Source organism: Tympanuchus pallidicinctus, unplaced genomic scaffold (genome assembly GCF_026119805.1).
Source record: "Tympanuchus pallidicinctus isolate F22 unplaced genomic scaffold, pur_lepc_1.0 scaffold16, whole genome shotgun sequence".
Lineage (NCBI taxonomy): Eukaryota > Metazoa > Chordata > Aves > Galliformes > Phasianidae > Tympanuchus > Tympanuchus pallidicinctus.
The window spans coordinates 4,046,415-4,068,036 of NW_026294679.1; the positions used below are offsets into that span (position 1 = coordinate 4,046,415).

The 21,622-nt window shown below is 42.1% G+C and overlaps 2 protein-coding genes across 7 annotated transcripts; one reads left to right on the top strand and one right to left on the bottom strand.

The window, feature by feature from the left end:
• Positions 1 to 309: 309 nt before the first annotated feature.
• Positions 310 to 15,862, bottom strand: LOC128077634 (disintegrin and metalloproteinase domain-containing protein 9-like). Of its 5 annotated transcripts, XM_052677104.1 has the most exons (23): positions 15,708 to 15,862; positions 15,138 to 15,283; positions 12,701 to 12,813; positions 11,449 to 11,525; positions 10,792 to 10,870; positions 9,710 to 9,786; positions 8,801 to 9,023; positions 8,248 to 8,313; positions 8,095 to 8,166; positions 7,343 to 7,515; positions 6,867 to 6,951; positions 6,498 to 6,619; positions 5,883 to 6,054; positions 4,936 to 5,025; positions 4,185 to 4,380; positions 3,955 to 4,060; positions 3,568 to 3,742; positions 3,066 to 3,146; positions 2,419 to 2,524; positions 1,548 to 1,680; positions 898 to 961; positions 607 to 659; positions 310 to 504 (listed from the first exon to the last, which is right to left on the bottom strand). In XM_052677104.1, exons 2-23 carry the CDS (start codon positions 15,205 to 15,207, stop codon positions 423 to 425), a joined length of 2,415 nt encoding a protein of 804 aa, XP_052533064.1. In that variant the 5' UTR covers positions 15,208 to 15,283; positions 15,708 to 15,862; the 3' UTR covers positions 310 to 422. The 5 variants fall into 5 exon arrangements, with proteins under 5 accessions (XP_052533064.1, XP_052533066.1, XP_052533063.1 ...); XM_052677106.1 differs by lacking the exon at positions 15,708 to 15,862 and having other exon boundaries at positions 11,290 to 11,525; positions 12,701 to 12,798; positions 15,138 to 15,640; XM_052677103.1 differs by lacking the exon at positions 15,708 to 15,862 and having other exon boundaries at positions 15,138 to 15,640.
• A 727-nt stretch (positions 15,863 to 16,589) lies between these two features.
• CUNH10orf88 (chromosome unknown C10orf88 homolog) lies at positions 16,590 to 20,856 on the top strand. 2 transcript variants are annotated; one of them, XM_052677121.1, is made up of 6 exons: positions 16,590 to 16,753; positions 16,871 to 17,068; positions 17,827 to 17,899; positions 18,446 to 18,652; positions 19,225 to 19,691; positions 20,309 to 20,856. In XM_052677121.1, the coding sequence occupies exons 1-6, from the start codon at positions 16,617 to 16,619 to the stop codon at positions 20,535 to 20,537; spliced, it is 1,311 nt and encodes a 436-aa protein (XP_052533081.1). In that variant the 5' UTR covers positions 16,590 to 16,616; the 3' UTR covers positions 20,538 to 20,856. The 2 variants fall into 2 exon arrangements, with proteins under 2 accessions (XP_052533081.1, XP_052533082.1); XM_052677122.1 differs by having other exon boundaries at positions 19,228 to 19,691.
• The last annotated feature ends 766 nt before the right edge of the window (positions 20,857 to 21,622 follow it).

Genomic DNA, 21,622 nt, shown 5'->3' on the forward strand with positions numbered 1-21,622 from the left:
TTTGCCCCGCGGGTTTCTGCCTCCAGGAGGGGGCGAAGGGGCCCGAAGGAGCTGCGGGCTGCCCGCACAGGACGGAACTGGACGGCTGTTAAATGACCCCCATCTGCTTCTCCTCCCCTGTGCGCTGAGAAGCCCCGTTCTGCCACAGGTTTAAAGCAACCACAGCTGGACTTCAAGCTTTCCGTGAAAGAAATAAAAACAAAAAGAAGGGTGAGGTAGATGAGGCACAAACGCAGCCAGCAGCTCTTAGGCAATAATACAGTAAGGCAATGATACAAAGGCTGTGCTCAGGGTCTCTCGGCACCGAGTCTTTCCCAGTGGTACGAGCTGCTGGAAGGATGCACACGTGGAGGGCTGCGAGATGCCAGCCCTCGTGCTTCTCCTTATCAGTTCCTCGCAGCAGTTGTGGCCCAGGGAGTTCCTCACACAGCGGGTCGGGGTGATGGGACAGCAGGGCGATGAGGTCCTGAAGGAACCACGGGAAACCGCGTTTGTCCTGCCTGCCTGGAGGGGGGAACAGCTTTGAGAAGTGCTTCGGCACCGAGACAAGCTGTACTTCTGAGCAGGAATTTTGCCCCCTGTAGCAAACGTTTAAGTCATACAAACCTCGGACCGGGAAAATGCGATATGGTGAAAATATCAGGGCTTGCTGTGGTGGGCTAGGAGAGATGGCACAGATAATCAGGTTAGCGCAACACATTTCAAATCGTAGCTCACTATTCTCAACAGAGCTAATGCTATGCAACTTTCAGACAGCGTGTTTTGTCCTGTCCAACAGCCTCTGATGGCTTTTGTGTATCAATAAAACCACAACGTAATCAGTAAGGGCCTTAGGTGAAGGCACTGTATGACTGGGATTACTCAGCACGAAGTAATACAGCTATGCATCTGCCTTACCTGATCATTTCTTGTGGTATGGGTTGGTCTGTTGCTTTGCTTTGGTTGCTGTGCATTGTTATCCCTGAAAGGAAAACACCACCCTCAGGAAAATTCCCATTTGGATTGACAGCATGAAGGGATGAATGCTTACAAAGGGACGCAATTACAGATCTCATGTTTCTGACTTCACCCCTTCCTGGATGTGGCAAATAATTTCCATGTTCATCATCATAGAATGGCCTGGGTTGAAAAGGACCTCAAAGATCATCTGCTTCCAACCCCCTGCCCTGTGCAGGGTCTCCAACCAGCAGCCCAGGCTGCCCAGAGCCACATCCAGCCTGGCCTTGAATGCCTGCAGGGATGGGGCATCCACAGCCTCCTTGGGCAGCCTGTCCCAGTGCCTCACCACCCATGCTCCATGTCCCTGTGCCCATGAACACAATTACAAGTACCAATGAGAACGGTGCAGGGCATTTTAAGAAAGAAAAATGCTTGAGAAGTCACGATCAGAGCATCTGTATGAAAGTACTCACATTTACCAATAGCAGGACAGTCTTTCTCTTTGGGGGGCTATGTAGTATTTTTTACACAGAGCGTCTAACTAGATTGCTAAATTGATTTAGAGCACCCTCACAGCCATTGAAATGCATTTGTAATAAGGATCATACCTGTGATGTCTTCTACTTTTCCTGCAAAACTTCCTCTTTATTGCGCCACGCTTAATTACTGCTATTACAGTCACAATCAGTACTGGCAGCACAACGAAGAAAAAAATAAGCAGGCCGTCCCGAAGTGATGAGTCTGGAGAAAAATAACAGCAATCGTGTAAGACAGCTGTCTTGTTTCACCTCATATGAAAGCATTTTGCAGTTAAAAATACCTTTCTGAGGTAAGAATTGCCATCTTTAAGTTGCTATAAAGCAAAACTAATAATTAGGATTTGCATTTCCGTAATCACAAATTGTCCTTGCCTTACTCAGCCTGTGCTGTAGGACATACAACGTTCTCCTTTTAGTCACAGGTGTAAAAGGCTTTCCCTGGTCTCTCAGTGTAAATGCCAGAATAATTCACTCCTTCTTCCCTTTGCATAATTTCATGGCTCTCAGCTGAGCAGTGATGATGCAGCATGAACCTCCTTCATCCCTCTCATTGCAGTGACACCTTTTCCATATGTAAAGGCTGCTGGTTTCATACTCAAGCTGTAGCCTTACTATATGATACATGTTTTATCAGGTTCAAAATAATTAGGAATTAAATATTTGAGAACATCTAACTGTTTTAAAATGTACAAGTAATTCTAAGTAATGAGTGTATTGTTTTTTATCTCAGATAAAACTAAAATGGAGCTTCTCCCTCTGACCAACTTGTGTAGGTCTGCAGACACAAATCAGATGCTGGTCATTCTCCAAGGCAGTCACAAATGAGCAGTAGAGAAAAAAGAAAAAAAAGCCTTAGAAAAGAGACAGAAAACCACCCTGTATGAGTAGATTAATTAAATGGGACCCTGGAAGCAGTAAGAAAGCAGTTTCAGAATCATACCCATGTGAGCTGGACCACTGTCAGTGCTGCCACCGTAGCCTGACTGGTTACAGAATGGAGGCGCCCATCCAGAATTGCAGTGGCAGTTGCCATTGTTGTTGCACACCTGCAGCCAATGCAAAGGGGTTTAGTCAAGGAAAGGCTTTTTGGAAGCAGCCACTTTCAACCTCTGATGTGTATCTTAAGTTACACATTAAGAACTGCAGGTGGGAACAAGAAATATTGCATAGTATTGCACAGAAGCATAGGAAGCATAAGCTCACTGCTTCCACAACATTCCAGAATGCTGAGTGAAAGAACTTCTCAGTTCTAAACTGTCCGACTCCATTTTCATTCTTCACAGAGAAATATCTGCATCCTGAATCACCAGCCTGTCCTCCTCAGAGGAATACTCTCCTCTTACAGTTTGACAACTCAGAAATATTCGAGTAGTCCTGAGGGAAATTCAGAAGAAATGTTTAGAAGTGTCTTGCAATGTTAGTGCTAAGGTGTTTACAGTACTGCTAACGTGAATTATGGATTAAAACGTGGATTTAACTTTCAGTACAGAGCAGAATAAAGCAAAGCCATCTGTCAGGCTGTTGCTTTTACAGAGGCATTCTGTAGCTATCTTCAAGATGTAGAGCATGAAAACACCATCTACTCACCCCATTGCCATTACACTTCTGCTTTACATCACAGCTGTAGCCCAGATGACTTGCATCCACACACTCAAAAGCTACACAGGCCTGGGAAAGTATTTAAAAAATGACTTTTAAATGCAACATTCCCCCCAGATCCTATCCATTTTATACATATACTATATAATAATAAACATTTTCAAGTCTACAGCTTTTGCTTATCAGCCCTTTGCCTTGGCATACAGAACACTGAGTCCTTAACAGCTTTATAGCTGTATTTATCTCAGATTTTCTTAAATCTACGGATGCAGCTTGATGGAAATAGTTTGAGTAACTGATAAGATTGCTCACTGATTTGTAGCACCACAGGTTGTTTTTAAGAGCTAATTAATTGTGTGCGTATCTCTCAACAAGCAGATTTTTAATGACATGATGGTAGATACATAAGTGAACCATTGAATGCTTTTGAAAGTTAAGAGCTTTCCAGCTGGTGCAATATATTGTGTACATGTGCTGACATTTGTCTTACCTTCTTTTCTCCACATGCTGTTCCATCATGAACTTGAGCAGGATCAGGGATATCTGATCCTAAGTCAAAATCAGAGGACCAGCATAAAACCCCAGAGGCATTATTGACAACACTCCACGCAGGAAGATTCTGAAGGCTAACAGAAGTGCACTGGAGCTTGCCACACAGACTGTGCCTGTAGTGAACAAATGGCACTTGGGGAGAAGATGAACAGCAAAAAAACACACCCAAAACCCCCAATATAAATGCAAATACACCAGCCAGTCAAATGTAGGCTGCATTTTAAACAAATACTCATCTTAAACCTCTATGCTCTACAAGTACATAACAGAATGTGTATTTTTCACTGGAGATCTTAGGGGTGGCTTTTGTTTAGTACTGACTTACTGAACAGAACACTTCTTGTACACTCCACCTGTCATTCCGCAGTTTCCAAATCTATCTCCTTTAATATTGGCTTTTTTAAAGCACAGATCAGGTGCTTTTCGTGCCCCTGTATGAAAAACAGAGATTCTTAGCAAGCCATCACACAGTCTTAAAAACATGAGAAAGAAAAAGCAAGCTATGAACCGTCTCTAGAAGACTACAAGTCTTTTTACATTGAATTATAAACTTACCTTTTCCATATATAGCTTCACACTGCGAATCAAAGCTCTGACACACTCCGTAGTAGCAATATGCTTCCATGTTGTTGCATGGGTAACCATTCATGATGTAAACATCGTCTGGACAGTAGGCATAGCTTCCATTGCAGTATTCAGGGAGATCACAGAAATCCATTTTTGATCTGCATTCTGTTCCTGCTGCTTTAAACTGGAACAGGAGAAGAATGCTGCCTCACTTTTATTTCGTGACGGCACGACTTCAAACATGAAACAATGACAGCTGAGAATCTGTTTTTAAAGAAGATTTTAAAGAAGATAAAATAGGGTGGGGTTTTTTTTTTTTTGATTAACATCTAATAAAAAGTCTCAAACTTCCCTCAGGTTCATAGGGCGTAGCTACAAAGTTTTTGAGCTGAGTTTGCAGAAGAGTTGGGTAGGTCGTACAGATGCACACACAAGCACAAATTAAAAAGTAGCCAACAATCAGAGACTGTGCAGATGCCTGGAGTTGCATAATGGAGATGACTATTGCTGAATCCCCTGATTACTTCTTCCTCCTGTGAGGGATGACACAGAGATGAGATTCCATTTCTAAGCTTCAGAACTCATCAAGAGACAAATTCTCTACCTCCATGCTCTCTGCTGGTGAATGTAGTTTGATGTGGAACTATGTCAAGAGATTCTATGGGATTCTTTTCCAACACCTCCTAAGAAAGCCAGCCTAGTAATGAATATCAGTTCAGCTTAATCAGACAAAGCCTACCTTGCAGTTTTTGCAGCACAGTCCCTGTGCACACTGTGATCCAGACGTCAGTTTGCAAGTGGCAGCATTGCAGCAAGGGTTGGTGCATTCCTGAGAAAGTCAGAAAGAAGGGAACACCATCTTTCTACCTTGTGTAGCCAGGAATGTAGCTGGTCAAGCCATGTGCATGGACAAACCAAGCACTGCATACACTGCCTGTCTTGCATATGCTGAGACTGGTAGCCTCTCACAGAAAGCAACATACAGTCTGGCTGTATTTTTTTTAACAAGTCATCAGAAAAACACCTATTTTGATGGGCTATGCCATAGGAATATAAGATAGGTTTCCACTTTAGGCAGGCACTGAAGAAGCAGACCAGTTTGTTTTAAAAATAACACTACATATCCCACCCTGTCTCATTTTCCCACTACACTGGCAGTTTGGTGTAGGGAAATGCTGATATCTTTTCTTGGCTTAGAAGAAGACTTATGCAACGGGGTTACTGGCAGCCTTTTGATTTATTAGTGTCTTTCTGGAGACACCAAAGAACGAGCCAATATGCCCCATTCTTAGAAAGACACTTTCACAGTGTGAATATGACCAAAGTAACTGTGCTTTGGGCTAATTTTGAGGGCTACAGTTAGGAAACATGTAAGTGCTACACAAACCAGCGATCACTTTTCTGTTACATAAATCTCTACCTTGCTAAAACCAGCACAAAAACCAATGGCATTTTCACATGCTGTGCACTGAAATGCACTTCTCTGTTAGGCAATGACTCAAAGCTCTATCAAGTCCAGCAGCCCTTAACTGAGTTCCTACCAAAACTGATTGTATCATTTTAGGCTTTTTCTAAAACAAACCTTTATACAGCTTGCAAAAATGTGAACTTCAAGAAAGGCTCCCCAGATGTTAACACAAATCAGGTGTGCAAGTATAACACAAGTACACAGCTGAATTCCATTACCTGTGGCTTTCCACAGTCACATTCTTCATTGTTATCAATCACGTTGTTACCACAGACAGGTTCTTTGTAAACATTACTTGTTTTGGGTGGATTTCTGAGGCAGTTTCCTCCTCCATTTAGAACAAGATTCTCAAAATCATCAGCACTGCAGGAACTGAAATTCCTGGATCCCCTGGAAAGCACAATGTTTTCATTAGATTTTCCTTGCAAAAAAGACAATTCAATAAAATACTGTCATGTTTCCAGATGTTAGAGATCTTGAAATATTCTCTTTTTGCTTTGTTTTGTGTTACTTTTAGAAATAAAAAAAGATTTTCCTTTTTTCAGAAGCAAAAAAGACCCATCAGGTTATACATTCTTATACAAAATAGGCTTCCAAAATCCCTGTGCTGAGTCCAAAAATGCCTGATTGCAATATCTTCTGACCAGGTCAGAAAACAGGTAAAGATTCATATAAATGCAAATGAAATCAAGCCCAAACATTCACTGCGTGATCAAAATCTTCAAACAACTTCTCATTCACAAAAGTTCCTTGGTGCTCGTGGAATCTTCTCAGTTTACAAGACATAGGCAGTGCAGATACATAACAGTCATTAAATTAAATGGAAATCTTACTTATCTGTGCTGTACATAATGTAGGATGCAGGACACCTGTTATCATCATGTTTCATTCCAAGGTTATGTCCCAGTTCATGTGCAACTACTGTAGCATGACGTAACACATTGTTATGATTCAACTAATAAAGAGAATCAGTGTTAAAAATGATGAAAGTAAAGTACTATGTTTCTACCTGCCCACTTATTCAAGCCACAGGTTTCTTAGAGGCTACAAAGACACAAAATTGTGTTGCAAAGCAAAACCAGCAAGAAATGGCAGTTTGCCACTGTTCATTTTCAGGCAGGGCTACATTCTGCTGCCCTTTCTATTCCTTCTAACAGGATCATAGTGTGACAGTAACACAGTCAGCCACGGAATGTACTTACAGTGCTGATCGACCCTCCCTGCACCTGTGAGCAGACAGTACCCACAAAAGCCATTCCGATGGATCCGCCGTAAGAGTCTCTCCCTCTGTGACAGAAGCAATTTGAAGGTGGTGTTGAAAGAGGAGCTGAACGTTTAAGGTTGCTTCTAAAAGGCGCTGATGAACCAAATACTGCAAAGCATAATTTGGTCTTCTTGAAGACAAGAAGAAAGTTGCACGATATCATGGTCTCAACTAATAATATTGGGATAACACTGATTGGAAATAATGATCAGTCGCCAAAGCCTGCTGTATCAGTGCTTCTAAGATCAAACCATATTCATTACATTTTCTTGATTTCTTTTTTGCCAGGTTAAAGCTGTTTGGAAGTTGAGGGAATTGTTTTCCAGTTATATTTTCATTCAGACGTGAAACAAAACCCACATATATTAGCAACTCTGGCAGCGTGGCCAGTTCTGCCACTAAATCAAAACTTACATTATGAGATGGCTGACATCATTTCTGGATCTCTTAAGAAGATCTTTCTGTCTCCAAGAAACAAATCTACTCAGTACATCTCCAGCTGAACCCTCCATTACAGAGATTTGGTTTTTATCTGTCCAGATCTCTAATCCAACCAAAACAATCTGGATATTCAATGCACTGTACATCTGGAAAAGGGGGAAAAAAAGGTGATGACTATCCATCAGTCTGGTTCAAGTGAGTTACGAAAGATTTTTTCATTACTGCTGCATTAACATGAAGCCAAACAGTGTCTGAGACATAAGTTTAGTTTCTTTGAATAGTTACAATCTAGTTTAATATTAAGAAATACATGACTGAAGGCAATCTACTCATGAATATGCTCAAAGAGATCTTTCAGGTGAAATTGGAAAGATAATGTTCATTTATTTTCTTAGCTAAATGCACTGAGGAGAAACTGTGAGCATGTCACTGCATTCCTCATGGAATTGTTCACAATGCTGACAGTTTGCTTAAGGAAAAAACAATTGCAAACAAGTGAAATACTCTTCCTGGAAGCATAAAAAGTGCTGCAGACCTCAGGTTTGTGGTCTGCACCTCTACAGGTTCTGTGCACAGATACGCAGCATGCCTTAATATCACCAATTGCCACATAACTTCCAAATACACTCTCAGGACACAGCTGCAACAGATTTACTGAATTATTTTCTCTTCTGAAAACTAAGACATATAAAAGCTACTGAACATAGGTGACTGAACAGACCTACCCCATCAACATAATTAATCAGCTCAACGGTTTCCTTTTGCACTGCAGCAGGATCAGAGCTCTTCTGCAAAAACTGTAAGATGCCACATGCAAACGTCAGTGAAAAGTGTTAATATTTTAACAAAAGGTATTTAGCATTCTACAGAGTCATTACCCTGTGATTATCCACAACCACAAATAATTCCACATAGCTTTTCTGTGGCAGGACAGCTCGCTTCTTCTGCAAATTAGAAAGCACAGTAAGTTAATGCTGCCTAGTGGATTCAAGGTTTTTAACTCATCCTTCTCATCTTTTTCATTTAATGTATTTATAAAGAAATTTGCATTTTTAAACTGGCCTCAAATGTAAGTTAGCTTTAGATTTCCACGCCAGTATCAGTACTTTAGCACTTCACTTTTGGTCAGACCTTGAGATGCATGAGCTGAATGGCAGCTTCATGCCTTCCATACACCCATGGGCTGAGCTCTGCTAAAGGACTGCTTCAAGTGATGTTAGATTCCCATTGTGCTATTCTTCTCTTTCAGAATTTATCAGGACTCCCAACAGTTTGGGGTCCATGAAAACATGAGCAACAGGAGGTGCTCAGCCAAACCCACCTGCAGTGATACCATGCCAAAGCAAGGCTCTGCAGACCCTTTGCTGCTGGGACAGACTGAGGAAATAGTTTGGACTGTAGCACTCAGGAGAGAAACAGGAATGTATTTACCCTCAAAAGCTCTTCCCTACTAGAGGTACTGTTTAGTGAAAATGCATATTTCACAGACTGCTTCGCAAACATCTGCATCTCATGATGAAGGCTGTCATTCAGCACACCACAGTGGAAAGGAATATGCTGCATGTCTTCTAACTGGTAAAACCTGTGTTCAAACGTTCTGGATGTGTTGAGTGGCTCCATTCCATACCATTTGCCAGCAATGTAGATAATTCCTCTGATGAGCATAAAAGAATGAAGAATTATTTCTCTCTCGTGATTATGACTAGGGGAGTGAACAGTAGATTAACACTTCAAAGCGTAATTATTCGTGCCATTATCTTAACATAAATTATTATCTCAAATTATCTCAGTACAGGGAGTGAATTCAGAAGCCCAACAGGATCTCAAAAGAAAAAAACAGTACTCATTGAAGATATTGATCTTATGGAAATATATGCTCCTTGAAGCAATTACTGGGAAAGCATAACTGTTGTGGATGGTCAAGCACTGGAACAGGCTTCCCTGGCAACAAACAACACCTTAGATATATAGTTGAGCTCTTAGATCGCTCTGCATGGAGCCAGGAGTTGGACTCAGTGATCCCTGTGGGTCCCTTCCATGGACAGGATATTCTGTGCACTTGTATCAAGTATTACAGGCCTTTGCTCATGCCTGTGTTCTACATGTATTTAGATCATGCTCTCCCCGAAGGAATTTCAGATAAGTGATAAATAGTAGTGGAGACAAAGAATAAAACCTGTATCGAGTTTCAGCTTCATCAAGATGTGAAACGTAAAAAACCTTTGCAAGACAGGATGGTGCTTCTTTCCATGAGTAGGATGGATATTAAGGCTTTTGTTTTGTTTTTACTGGTGGTGCTGTACAGTTAATTATCTCCAAGCAAAAAGCAAGAGGTCATACCTCAGGCCATCGCACGTGCTAAGAGCAAGCACCGAGTCAGCCATTCCTTCCACAGCACCATGGTAATAACAGTGTGTCTGAAATGCAACAAGACCCCATAATTAATGACAAAATAAGGTTGCTGTGTTCAAATTCAAACGTATTTGGTAACCAGCCTTATTATTTGCAGGATGTTACAGCTGACTTTTGCAAATTGAAAGTGTTCCATATTCTAAAATAATCCCAAATTTCTTGGGAGTAAAATATTGCTTGACATGAGTAGTAGCTACTACAGCATCTGGTCCCCTGGTTCTAGAAAATAAAGAGCTTTTTTATTTAACCTGTCACCATCTTTTCATGAGTTCTTTGTGTCTCTATTGCTTATCTTGTTCTCACATAGAATGCTCTCCAAGGCTGATCCAAGATGCTCTGCATGCACAAAGCAGTCTCACTGAGCCAGCATGCAGGTAAAGGCTGAAATTAAACATAAAAGCATTCTGAAGGTTTGCTCAAAACTACAGGGCTTTGATGCTGCCATTGTACATTTCATTTCAATGTACATTTCAATGTACATAAATGTACATTGTACATTGTACCTTTAGCAGTGTACTATGCAAAGGTGACCTAGTTGGGTAGCTCAAATTCAATCTTGGCATAATCTCCTGTGCCTCCTTTCTCACCTTACAAAATAGTGATGCTGTATCATCAGAAAAAGTATGAGGACACGACTGCTCCCTCATAAAACATGAAACCTTCTGTTCTATATCACATTAATGCTATAAGTAGAAAACCTTGACAAAATCTCTCTCCCAGCATATAGTTCTTTTTCCTATGGGTGCCCTTCATTGGCATACCTGCATTTCTCTTTCCACTGCTAAAAATGTAAACAATTTTTATTGTTCTACTGTACAGACACAAGGACACTCAGAATGAATGGTCACACACATTCACTTTTGCTTTTGAAATGCATACAGATGCACCTATATCCTGGCTGCTGCTCTCAGTCCTATCAAACTGTTAATAAGGCCTTCAGTTCAAAAAGCTTGGGTTCTCTGCTTTGAGGAAGCTCTTACCCGAAAGGGGAAATTTAAGATGTACAATACCTTGTTTTTTGATTGTGTTGCCTCCAGTTTCCCATTTTTCCCATAGGTATATAGCATAAAGTCTTTGCTAACAAGGTCTCTGCAAACAAAAACAAACTACTGCTCTTTTAAGGGTCTATAAAGCAAGAAATAAATCAAAAATCCTAGTAAGTACTACATTGTTAGCAGCATACTCCTCTTACATTATTACTAAACTGCATAGACATGAAAGAGATACCTCCAGAATGAGCTGAGCTATTTGGAAAATGTGTTATTTTGAAGTAGTTTAACTAAAATATCCACAAAGTAGGACTTGAGCAGACTATGTTATATCAGGGCCTGGACTGTTCCTGACTCAGAAACAACGAAGAACAACAGACAAATTTATCTTAACTCCAACATTACTAACAACCCTCCCTGCCAAAAATGGATATGAATTCTACTTTTCCAGGAAATCTACTGCTGTGTGGTGCTAATAATAAATTAATTGAAATCAATTTGTGCACAGAAAAATATTACCTTGTGCTTGTGAGGCAGCACCATAACAGAGACACTATAGAACATATTCTGTAATTATGGCAGCCTGCCCTCAAAGTGATTTCTTCTGTGTAACAATACTTGGCTGCATGCAACCACATTCAAACATGGAATGATATCCTAGAGCACTCTGTAACATACTTATTTTTCTTCAGTGTTAGGAGGTATGTTCCATTTCTGGTTTTAATGGAGTAAGAAAGATTGTCATCTGAATGCTCCTGAAAACAGAACAGAAATATCATTCAGTGAATTTTTACCTGGGTGTGCCAGTTCCATGCTCTCTTTGATAACAGAGCTCCAACTACCACGTATGTGTGACGTATTCACTTGATTCATAAAACACACATTTCCTACCCCTCACACTTTCTGCACTTAAAAGATTCAGCACCACGCTCTACGTTCTTTCCTATGGAAAGTTCAAATTCTGCTAGGCTATAAATAATCATATAGAAGACATAATGAAAAATCATACAAACTACACAGAGGATTAAGTATGTCTGCCTTTAGAGATCTGGAGAAGGAATGAAGATATGCTGTCTACAAAAAGGTCAATAATTACCATTTGTGGTATTAATAACTAAAAAATAATTGTTCATTAAGCTAAACATAGGCGTCCATTGTATCGCTTTACAGGCTCAGGAACCTCAGCATCCTCAGATGCTCCTGAGGATGTAGTGGAGAGGAAATAGGCACAGAGCAGACGAAGGTGGCCAGAGGCTTCCAAGGAAGGCACAGCCCAAGTATGCACTCTGCTGAACTGTCACGTCAAGTTTTGTGACACTCCTTATGTAAATCACCATCAGCCAGCTGAACAACACGAAAACACTTCCTTAGGTAATCAGTTTGCACAGAGATGACTAACCATTTCATCATCAGTTATTTCAATCATTGAACTCTGTATCTGGTGTAAAGGTAAATGACCTCAGAGCGGAAGAATTAAGGTTCAGATCTCTCTAACTCATTCATTTACCTGTAGGATTGTATGGGACCACTTGTACCAAGGGAGCATCTGCCCTTCAGGTGCTACGATTGAAATCTCATGTTTTCTCAAAGACTGTGTACCAAGTACAACAGAATATACACAGCATGGACATTAGCTCAAGTTCAGTGTCTAATCTGACTTGAAGAATCAAATATTCCCCAGTCTCCTTCCTACTTCTGTCTCATAAGGCAGGACTAGTGCAGTCCTAGATCTCTGTGGGAACAAATTCACTCAAAACTACTCAAGAAAACTTAAGAATCTAATCTGTATCAACATAAACATAAAGTATGTATGCATGCCTGCAATATAGGCCAATATTATGAAAAACAGAATCACAGAATTGTAGGGGTTGGAAGGGACCTCTAGAGATCATCGAGACGAGCAACGTTAGAAACAAAAGTAACAACAAACCTCATGAAGAAATGGGTGATGTTTCTCTCTGCCTGTCAACCTTTGAGGAATAATGATTTCGAATGCGGAAAGTCTGGATGCCTCTTCAGAATATGCACCTAAAAATGAAATTCCTAAGGAATCAGAAAGGGTAAGTGATGTCTGGCGTTGGCACCAGGACAGAGATGATAGCTGAAAAATAATTCTGAGCAGACAATAAATGGAGAAAAAGGAGTTTCACCAGCATGGGACCCAAACCAAAACTGCCTGTGCTGAGTTTGGTTTGTTCCATCTCTGCCTGAGTTCTGGGGTTATGCTGAGAAAGTCAAAGAAATCAGTGTTTTCATTCATGGCCAAAGTATTCTGTGTTCCTGGGTGTATAAACCAACTGTATCTTAGTTACTTACATTACAGACTGAAATGGTAACTCAAGTTTTGGTCATTCTTTCATATAGTCATTATGAAAACAAATGATTGTATGAAAAAAAATAAAATCCCACTGCTGTAACATCACACAAAATCCCGAGTAAAAGAAAATCTAAAAATCTAACCAAAACAAAAAGCTCCTGTATTCAGAGCATGCCTTGAATAAATAGCTCAGGAATGGTCAGACTGATGCGAAAGGAGGTAAAATCTGGTTTCAGCTGCAGTCTTCCAGAGGACATAAAGAAAAGCTCCCAAATTAGCTAAATCTCCCATATTCTAACCCTTACCTATTAACTTTGTCTGTCCTTTTTGAAACACTTTCTTTTCCCATGACGGATGCTTTCAACCTGAAGTACTGCAGAAAAAGTCAGTATCTATCCTCCCTGTCCACCCATCTGCCCTCTTCTAGGAAGTTTTAAGGCAGCTGGCCAGTTAAAATTAACCGTGTGTGAGATTTTGACATCTCAAATACCATTCAGTTCCTTCAGGTTTTGTGAAATCACCTTGCTGGATGTGCAATGTGCTGATGTGTCTGTTGGCAGCAGGGCTCTCTAAGGGTGGCTGATGGATGCTTGCTCAGTTACGCTCACGTTTCTCCTGTATTTTTTGGTGAAAGGCTTTACACACTATGAGTTGTCTTCAGAACACCATCCCAACTCAGGAAGCTAAAGCTAAGAAGTCAGTTGAGCGTCCAGTTTCAGTTACAGGCAAAAACCATCTCCAGTGACCTTTTGGAAAATCGGGAGAACTTCTCCCCTTTTTTTCTGCTTGTTCATTAAAGTGGTTTTAGTGTTTCTTTTGGTCAACAAAGACACAACCGTTGCTTTTAAACAGCTTACAGAGTCAACAATAACGTGGGCTTTAACAACCTACTTCTTAAATTGTTCCCCTGTGAGGAAACAAAGAGATTCCTGCTCATTTGTAGTAGGGCAAAGTTAACCCCAGCCTCCCGGGTTTCTGTGAAAGGAAACTAACTGCAAAGAAGCCACAGGGCAATCATGAATCACCAATTCAAAGCAAGGAGGAGGACTCCTCAGTGTAATGATGATCTCTACCTATTAGATAACATCAGGATTTTTGAAAACTAGGTGCAGGTAGACTATCATTAACATTAAATACTGCCATTACCATCAGAATGTGGAAGCTGCTAATAGCAAAACAGGCTTGTAGATAATATTGGCGCTCCCTCTTTACTTTTGTCTTTTTATCTGAAATAATAACTTTGTTAACTAAATCATAAAATCTGTTCTGTTTTGTCAGTGCATGTAGAGATAAGGGCAGAAGTACGGTTCTCACAATTCGAATGTTGACATCTGAAAGGAAGCTTTTTTACAGTGATGGTGGTGAGGCACTGGCAGAGGTTGCCAAGAGGGGTGGTGGTGCTCCATCCCTGCAGACCCCCAAGGTCAGGCTGGAGGGGGCTCTGAGCATCCAATGGAGCTGTGGGTGTCCCCATTCACTGCAGGGAAGTTGGGCCAGATGACCCCAGAGCCACCAAAAGGTCCCTTACAACTCAAATAATTCTATAATGACTCTATAAGAAAAGCAAGAAAGCACCTGTAAAATCGGTCATAAACATATAACTTTCTAAGAAATATTTCAGGCATTACGTCTACTTCTAAAATCGGAATCCTAATCATCAATGTAAAGAAGTTAATGTGGACATCAAACAAAACATTGCTGGAATTTCAATTCTTCAATTTCATTTCAAATCTTTTTCTCCACTTTTTACTGTCCATCAGTGACACTAGCTGCCAATTATCACAACCAGTGTCATGTGGGGAAGGAGATGTTTTTAAACACCTACTATGTCATGGGGGAAAAAAATCACAAAGAACTAAGCTATAAGAAGCTACAAATTGCAGGATTTTCCCTAAGCCAGAGCTTCTTGGATATAAGATCTGCTAACAGCCTAATGCCTAAGGACAGTCATGCCTTGGTTTGAAAGGTCTGCACGTTTCTGGTTGGAATTGGAGAGTACAAGAATTCCTGGGTAAACTTTCTGAATACGTAACAGAAACAAAAAGCTTACCTTTCATCCAACAAGAGCTTCCAGTTAAAGACAGTCCAAAAGTGAGGAGAAACAGGCCGTGCCTTAGCATGACTAGATTCCCTGCAGACACGGTACCTGGCTCTCAGCCGCTCTGCACGGAACGAGAAGAACGAGCACCGTCTGCTCTGGAGGTAAACAACAGAAAAAGCTCTGATACTTCATCTCTGCTAAGGAAACGGGAAGTAAAAGTTCATCCATTAGGCTTGCAAGAAAACTGGTTAGGCAGCTTAAGGCAAACAAAAAGCAGCTCTCTGAAATGCTGATTGGAGGCAGACAGCCACATCATGCCAGGACCAAGCTGGTTTCTTCTGAAGGACTTTGAGTGTTACCACAGTGAGGTTATATGAGATTCAAAACATCCAGTCTTGCTAGCAACAGATCTGATATTTGAGATATTTGTACTGGTTGCTGCTAGCTGAGCAAAATGTACTCTCTGGAATTTCAGCTTGTTGTTTTCCTTTATTTTATCTCTACAAATATGAAAAATGCAGTGCTTATCAACACATGGAAACCCCACAGCTGTATAGAACACAGGATAATTCTCCTCACCAAAAGTCTGTAATGTTGAGGACTCCATCACTCTTCCAGGATCAGAATCATCTCCCAAGGCACGGAGCGACAGCATCGTCACCAAGAGCAGACAGTGAACGCTCCCAAAGATGAATGCAGTGCAATTCGGAAGCGCTGAGCACCTTTAGGAACCCAAACAGGAGACTGAGACAACAAGGCTTTCACACTGAAACATTTATATCGAGCAATTAATTTTAATTCATTTTAATTAAAGCAGAGCGAAGCCAGCGCTGGTCAGTCACGCAAAATAAAGGCTCAAGTGCAAAAACAAAACAAAAATCTGAGATGTCAGCGCTGTCATATTGTCCTGGATAAAGCCTGTGCAAATCTCCCTAATTAACAGACCTAATTCCCTCAGCCAAAGCACCAAGAACTCGATATCCGAGCTCCCTGGGCTCTCATCCACAGCACAGCGGAAAGAGAAACGCTCCCTGACTCCAGAAGCCAGGATCCTACTGCAAATTAAATGAACCCGATCTTTTATTTATGCTCTCCTTCCTACCATTAGCACGCCGCCTGGAATACAGGGGCTGCATCGCTCCAAGCGCTGCTCTGCTATGGTTATTTTAGATTGGGTATCAGGAAAAACTTCACAGGAAGGGTTGTTAAGCACTGGAACGGGCTGCAAAGCGGGGTGGTTGAGTCACCATCCCTGGATGTGTTTAAAAACCGTTTGGATGTGGTGCAAAGAGACGTGATTTAGCGGAGTGCCGTTGGAGTTAGGGTGGTGTGGTTGCACTGGATGATCTTTAAGGTCTCTTCCAACTTGAGCGACTTCACGCCCCTTCACTCAACTCCCGCAGCACCGAGCCCTCAGCGCCGCCCCGCGCATGCGCGCAGCCCCGCCCCGCGCAGCCGCTCTGAGGCCGGCAGGCTCCGCGCGCGGTGATGGCGAGCGGCGGCGCGCCCTGCTCTGCGCCTGCCCCGCCCGGCGTGACCGTGGGCTGCTTGTGGCTCTGCGCGCCGCCGGGCGGCCTGGACCGGGCGCTGTGCCTGCGGCGCGGGGCGAGCCGCGATGAGGCGAGGTGAGGGAGGAGGAGGGGAAGGGGGGCCTCCCGTCAGCTGCTCGCGAGGGACGGCGGAGGGCCGGGGTGGGGAGCCGGCGTGGCGGGGTAACGCGGCTGTGGCGCTTCCCTCCTCAGCGGCGAGGCCGTGGCGCTGGAGCGGCGGGCGGGCGGCGGGGACGCGGCGTGCGTGCTGCAGCTGCAGTGCCGGGCGGGCGCCGAGCGGGTGGCGGCAGTCGGCGTGGTGAGCGAGGCCCGGCACATGGAGGTGTACGTGGGCGAGGAGTACTGCGGAACCGGGCGGGGGGTGAGCGCCGGAATCCTGCAGCCACCGGGGTGAGTGAGCGGCTGGGGAGCGGCGCGCTGCGGGCTGTCCATCGGGATCCTGAGCCGGGAGCGGGCTGGTCGTAAAACCATGGAGTCACTCGGGCTGGAAGAGACCTTAGAGATCATCGAGCGCTACCACAACCTAACCGTACCACCCTAACAACCGTCTGCTAAATCACATCCCTGAGCACCACATCCAAACGGTTTTTAAACGCATCCAGGGATGGTGACTCAACCACCTCCCTGTGCAGCCCATTCCAGTGCTTAACAACCCTTCCTGTAAAGAAGCTTTTCCTGATATCCAACCTCAAATAACCCTGGTGCAGCTTGAAGCCATTTCCCCTCATCCTGTCACCAGCGAGAAGAGACCAACCCCACTCTCACTGTAGGCACCTTTCAGATACTGGAAGACAGCAGTAAGGTCTCCCCTCAGCCTCCTTTTCCCCAAACTGAACAGCCCCAGTCCCTCCTGTCTCTCCCCATAGGCCATATTCTCCAAGCCCTTCACCAGCCTTGTTGCCCAACTTTGGACCTGCTCCAGCACCTCCATGTCCTTTCTGTACTGAGGTGCCTGTTAAGCCATTGTGTGGCACATCTGCTTAATTAGCTAAATGAAAACATCCGACTCAGAGCCTCAGGGGCAGTGTGAGTGATACATCCAACCCCCAGAGCTGCACTGACCTGTAGTGTGCCCACACATGGAATATCAAGTTAAAACTCCCTTGGAAATAGGTTGGGTGTCACAGATTTCTCCTTTCGTTTTGCAGTGAAACTGAAACTGTGACTTTATACGAAAAGTATCTGAAATTGGAATGCCCAGCGACCTCTTGTAGGATTAAGGTAGGGAGCTGGAAACCTACAACTTGTCATTGTCTTTTTAATCATTTCATTGACTAAATTGCATCATCCTTCCTCAGATTACTGTTATTTCTGCACCATAATCACATAACCAATTAAGATCATTTGGTTGTTGTATATCTTAATAGTTCTTGTAGTTTTCTTTCCCAATTTTCTTTTCATGAAGTTGCATGTGAGGAAGTTGCTACCTCATAGAGAAAAGCCTTCATACATCAAACACATTATAGGCAATTTGCAGTTACTATATAGTCAGAACTATGAACTCCACTGTAGATGTGTACATTGGTAATAGGAGCCCTGTGATGCAGATAAATAAGCTTAGGAAAATCTATACAGCTATTGCTGAATTTAAGTACTGAGAAGAGTATTGATTGATTTTTCAATCCTGCAAGCACTTTCTGTTCAGTCAGAATTCTTCTAAGAGTAACAACCAGAAAGAAATCAACTTCCCAACATATTCAAAGAAAATGTTGAATTGTGGTTTTTTTTTCTTCCTAACCAAAATACCTTTTTTCCTTCTTGCATTAGCTGCTCTCCATTGGTGAGAAACAAAGGGTACTCATCAGTAAAATAATTGTACAACTGAATACAGTTTCAGCAAAACTAGCAACTGATTTTCCTTCACTAGGATCAAGCATAGATCTAGACAGAGTGCAAACTATAATGGAATCTATGGGATCTAAGTTGTCTCCAGGTGCTCAGCAACTCATGGACATGGTCCGGTATCAGCAGAAAGTAAGTGACTGTGCTGCTCCGTAAACATCAATAATGCTGTTCTGTGACTTGGCCTTCTGTGACAGTTAAGCATGTTCTAAACTGATTAGGTGGAAAAAGTTTTGGTTGTTTTCGTGGCTTATCTGTTGCTACCCTGAAATGCATGCAGTGGATTAAGAACATGTGCTCAAGGAGTCACGTGAAGATCAGAGTTAAGCATGTAGTATCACTGTCGTCATTTTCAGCTTCACTGTTGCCCTGTTGTCTTTTTGTCCATGTCACTTGTCACTTCTTGTGATTTCTTAGGTGATGGACATGTTTCTTGTTGTCTTTGGGGTGTAAGTAGATGGATTAGTTTGTCTTAATTGTTATTAAAAGCATGTCATGAAGTAATGAACACATAGTACATGCAAGGAAAGTTTTTCTATGCTTTTCCCTATGAATATAATTCACAACTACTTATAAAGTCATTATACCACACTAGTAGAATGCTGTAATCCCTTGGAATTAAATATATATCATAGGTGCTGTTCCAGTATCACTTTCAGTATATTTAAGTACTTAATATTTAAACGCATCTTTTTTCTTACCAGCAGAACAGTTTACCTCTTGGAGACAAACTTAGTTGGATGTTTGGGAAGAGCTCAGACTTTGGAAACGAGCATCCAGTGGATGGATTTCACGGTGCAGCCATTCAGACATCACTACATCAGTCAGTCAGTGAATCTTCATCTGTCAGAAATCCTGCAACAAGTGAGACAGGATGTGAAAACGTAAATCCTGATCTGAAAGCACAGCTTCCTGAAGGAAGGGATACTTCTAACTCTACAGAACTTAATACACAGCAGAATACAGTTGACCTCAGAAATGATTTTAAAGCTATGGGATCTTTGCTTATGCAGGAGCAAACAGACAGAATCCAGAATGTAGCTGCTCCACAGATGCTTCTTCCTTTTCTTCAGAACTTATGTAGTCAAGTTAATCATCTTCGGCTAAAAGGTGGTGAGAAGCATCTTGATAAAAACGTGGCCACTAAAGAAGAAGGCATTCAAACTGTTGGGTAAGTTAACTGTGTGCTTGCTTAGCTAGCAGCTTGTGCGTATTAGCAAGTTTAAATGAGAACACGAGCATTTTATTCTCACTGTTTGTACCAACAGTGCAGCTAGTTTGATAGATACCCGAAGAACAACAGGAGAAACTGTGAGATGCAGGAGCGTTGCCTAGGAAGCAGAGTTCTGATAAAGCCTGGATATCTCCAGGTCCTGGGACAGTCCTGTATTTTTAAAGAATACCACGTAAAAATAAAGAATTGTGTACTGTCTGTGTAACTCTGGAAATGCTTTGCTAGGAGAGAATAAAGCCTGTCATGTGGGCAAAACTTGAACTCTTGTGTATATTGTTGAGCTATGTGGATTTCCTTACTTATAACTAGGTCTTCTAATGCATAATTGAGTCTTCAAAAAAAGAAAAAATAGAAGGTGAATTTACATCCTCTGTTTATTATAAAATTTGCACATATAAAGTGTGACAGACAAGGTTTTTGCTTATGGTAAAAATCCCATCAAACCTTCATTGTCTTAAGAAATGAGATTTTACACTCCAGCATCCATATCGTTGTCATGCTCCTTGTCATCAAGAAACAAGGTTATACTGACTGTTATCTTGCTCTTTTCACAGAGTAGAACAACAGCCTATTTGCTCCTATCTGGAGAAGATCATCTCCAAAAACATGGATCTGATGGAGAAAAAACTGACAGACTACATCGATCGCCAAATCCAGGCTCTGCAGGCGCACATAGATGATAGAATGGTTCTCTTAATGGACTTGCTTCAGAACTCAAAGCAAAACAAAATTTCACAGGCACACTATGACTCTAATGAGGGATTCTCTAATGGGGAGAGATAAACATACGTAGATATGGAACTCCAGTGCAAGTGTTTTTAAGGGCAGTTACACTTTACAAAGCTTCATATTTATGGAGTTATAACCGCAGAGAACCTCAGTGTTGATGACTTGCATTTTGTTACTGTAATTCTCCACTGTTGTACACAGTTGTTAGTTTTATGAAAGATCGTAAGAATGAGTGGTTTTCCTAAATAAGAATTTTGTATGCCTTTTGTGGCTTATTTATTTAAGGAGCTTTGCTGAAAGCCATGTAAAACATGGCTTCCCAGTGTCTGTTTGGAAAAAATGAAGTACACTAAATAAACTGAGTTACAGCATATCTCTTTATGTATGTGTAGTCAATTCCCTTTGCTTCTGTCTTGCTCTATGACATGTAGCATGTTCCCACTAGAACGAAACATGGTTTCTTTGTGGTTTTGGTTTATTTTAATGGGACTCCTGAAGAAGCTGTTTATTTCTCTGTTTGTAAAAGGAAGGGTAGTACCTGCACTGCTTAATTTAAGCTGTATAAGAATCAGGCATAGAGAGGGAGGAGTTGCAACCTGGGCCCTTTGAAAGCCTTGCTGGCTCTGCAGGCACTCACATTAGGAGTGTAGGTTCCACAAATGATCCCTAAAACAAGACTGTTTTGCTCTCTTTTTTTCCTGAAGATATTGATCCCTGCAGGAACGATCCATGCAAGTCCTTTCCAAGGGGATCTCCTTGCCAGGTAGGATGTGCTTGGGTAGGATCTGCTACATTTTGGCACTTAAAGAAGTAGTCTAATGCTGTAATAGGATGATAATAGCAGCGTGGCAAAGTCTTTGTCTACAGCAAATGAAAATGAGCCCAAATGCAGCAGCCATGGATGCAGAAATGAAGGAAAAAAAGCTGCTTACCTTTGGAAGACCTTGTTTAGGCAGGGATCTCTGGCAGAAGATGCCCTCACCTCTACAGCCAGCCCTTAAATGAGGTCTGGGAAAGGGTGGATCCTGGCTCCAGCCCTTCTGGTCACTGAGCTGCATTGCATGCACCTGAGCTGCCCTGGATTGGCCCTGCCTTCCACCAGGTGCTCTATCACTGCTTCAGGCCATGACTTAGCATTT

Excerpts from the sequence above, each read along its gene's own strand:
- LOC128077634 (XM_052677104.1), bottom strand. The coding sequence starts at position 15,207 with ATGCTAAGGCACGGCCTGTTTCTCCTCACTTTTGGACTGTCTTTAACT. Across the intron at positions 6,952-7,342 it reads GATGTCAGCCATCTCATAAT|AGGGAGAGACTCTTACGGCG; the intron begins GTAAGTTTTGAT and ends CTTCTGTCACAG. Across the intron at positions 4,061-4,184 it reads TGAAGCTATATATGGAAAAG|GGGCACGAAAAGCACCTGAT; the intron begins GTAAGTTTATAA and ends TTTTTCATACAG.
- CUNH10orf88 (XM_052677121.1), top strand. The coding sequence starts at position 16,617 with ATGGCGAGCGGCGGCGCGCCCTGCTCTGCGCCTGCCCCGCCCGGCGTG. Across the intron at positions 16,754-16,870 it reads GCGAGCCGCGATGAGGCGAG|CGGCGAGGCCGTGGCGCTGG; the intron begins GTGAGGGAGGAG and ends TTCCCTCCTCAG. Across the intron at positions 17,900-18,445 it reads CGACCTCTTGTAGGATTAAG|CTGCTCTCCATTGGTGAGAA; the intron begins GTAGGGAGCTGG and ends TTCTTGCATTAG.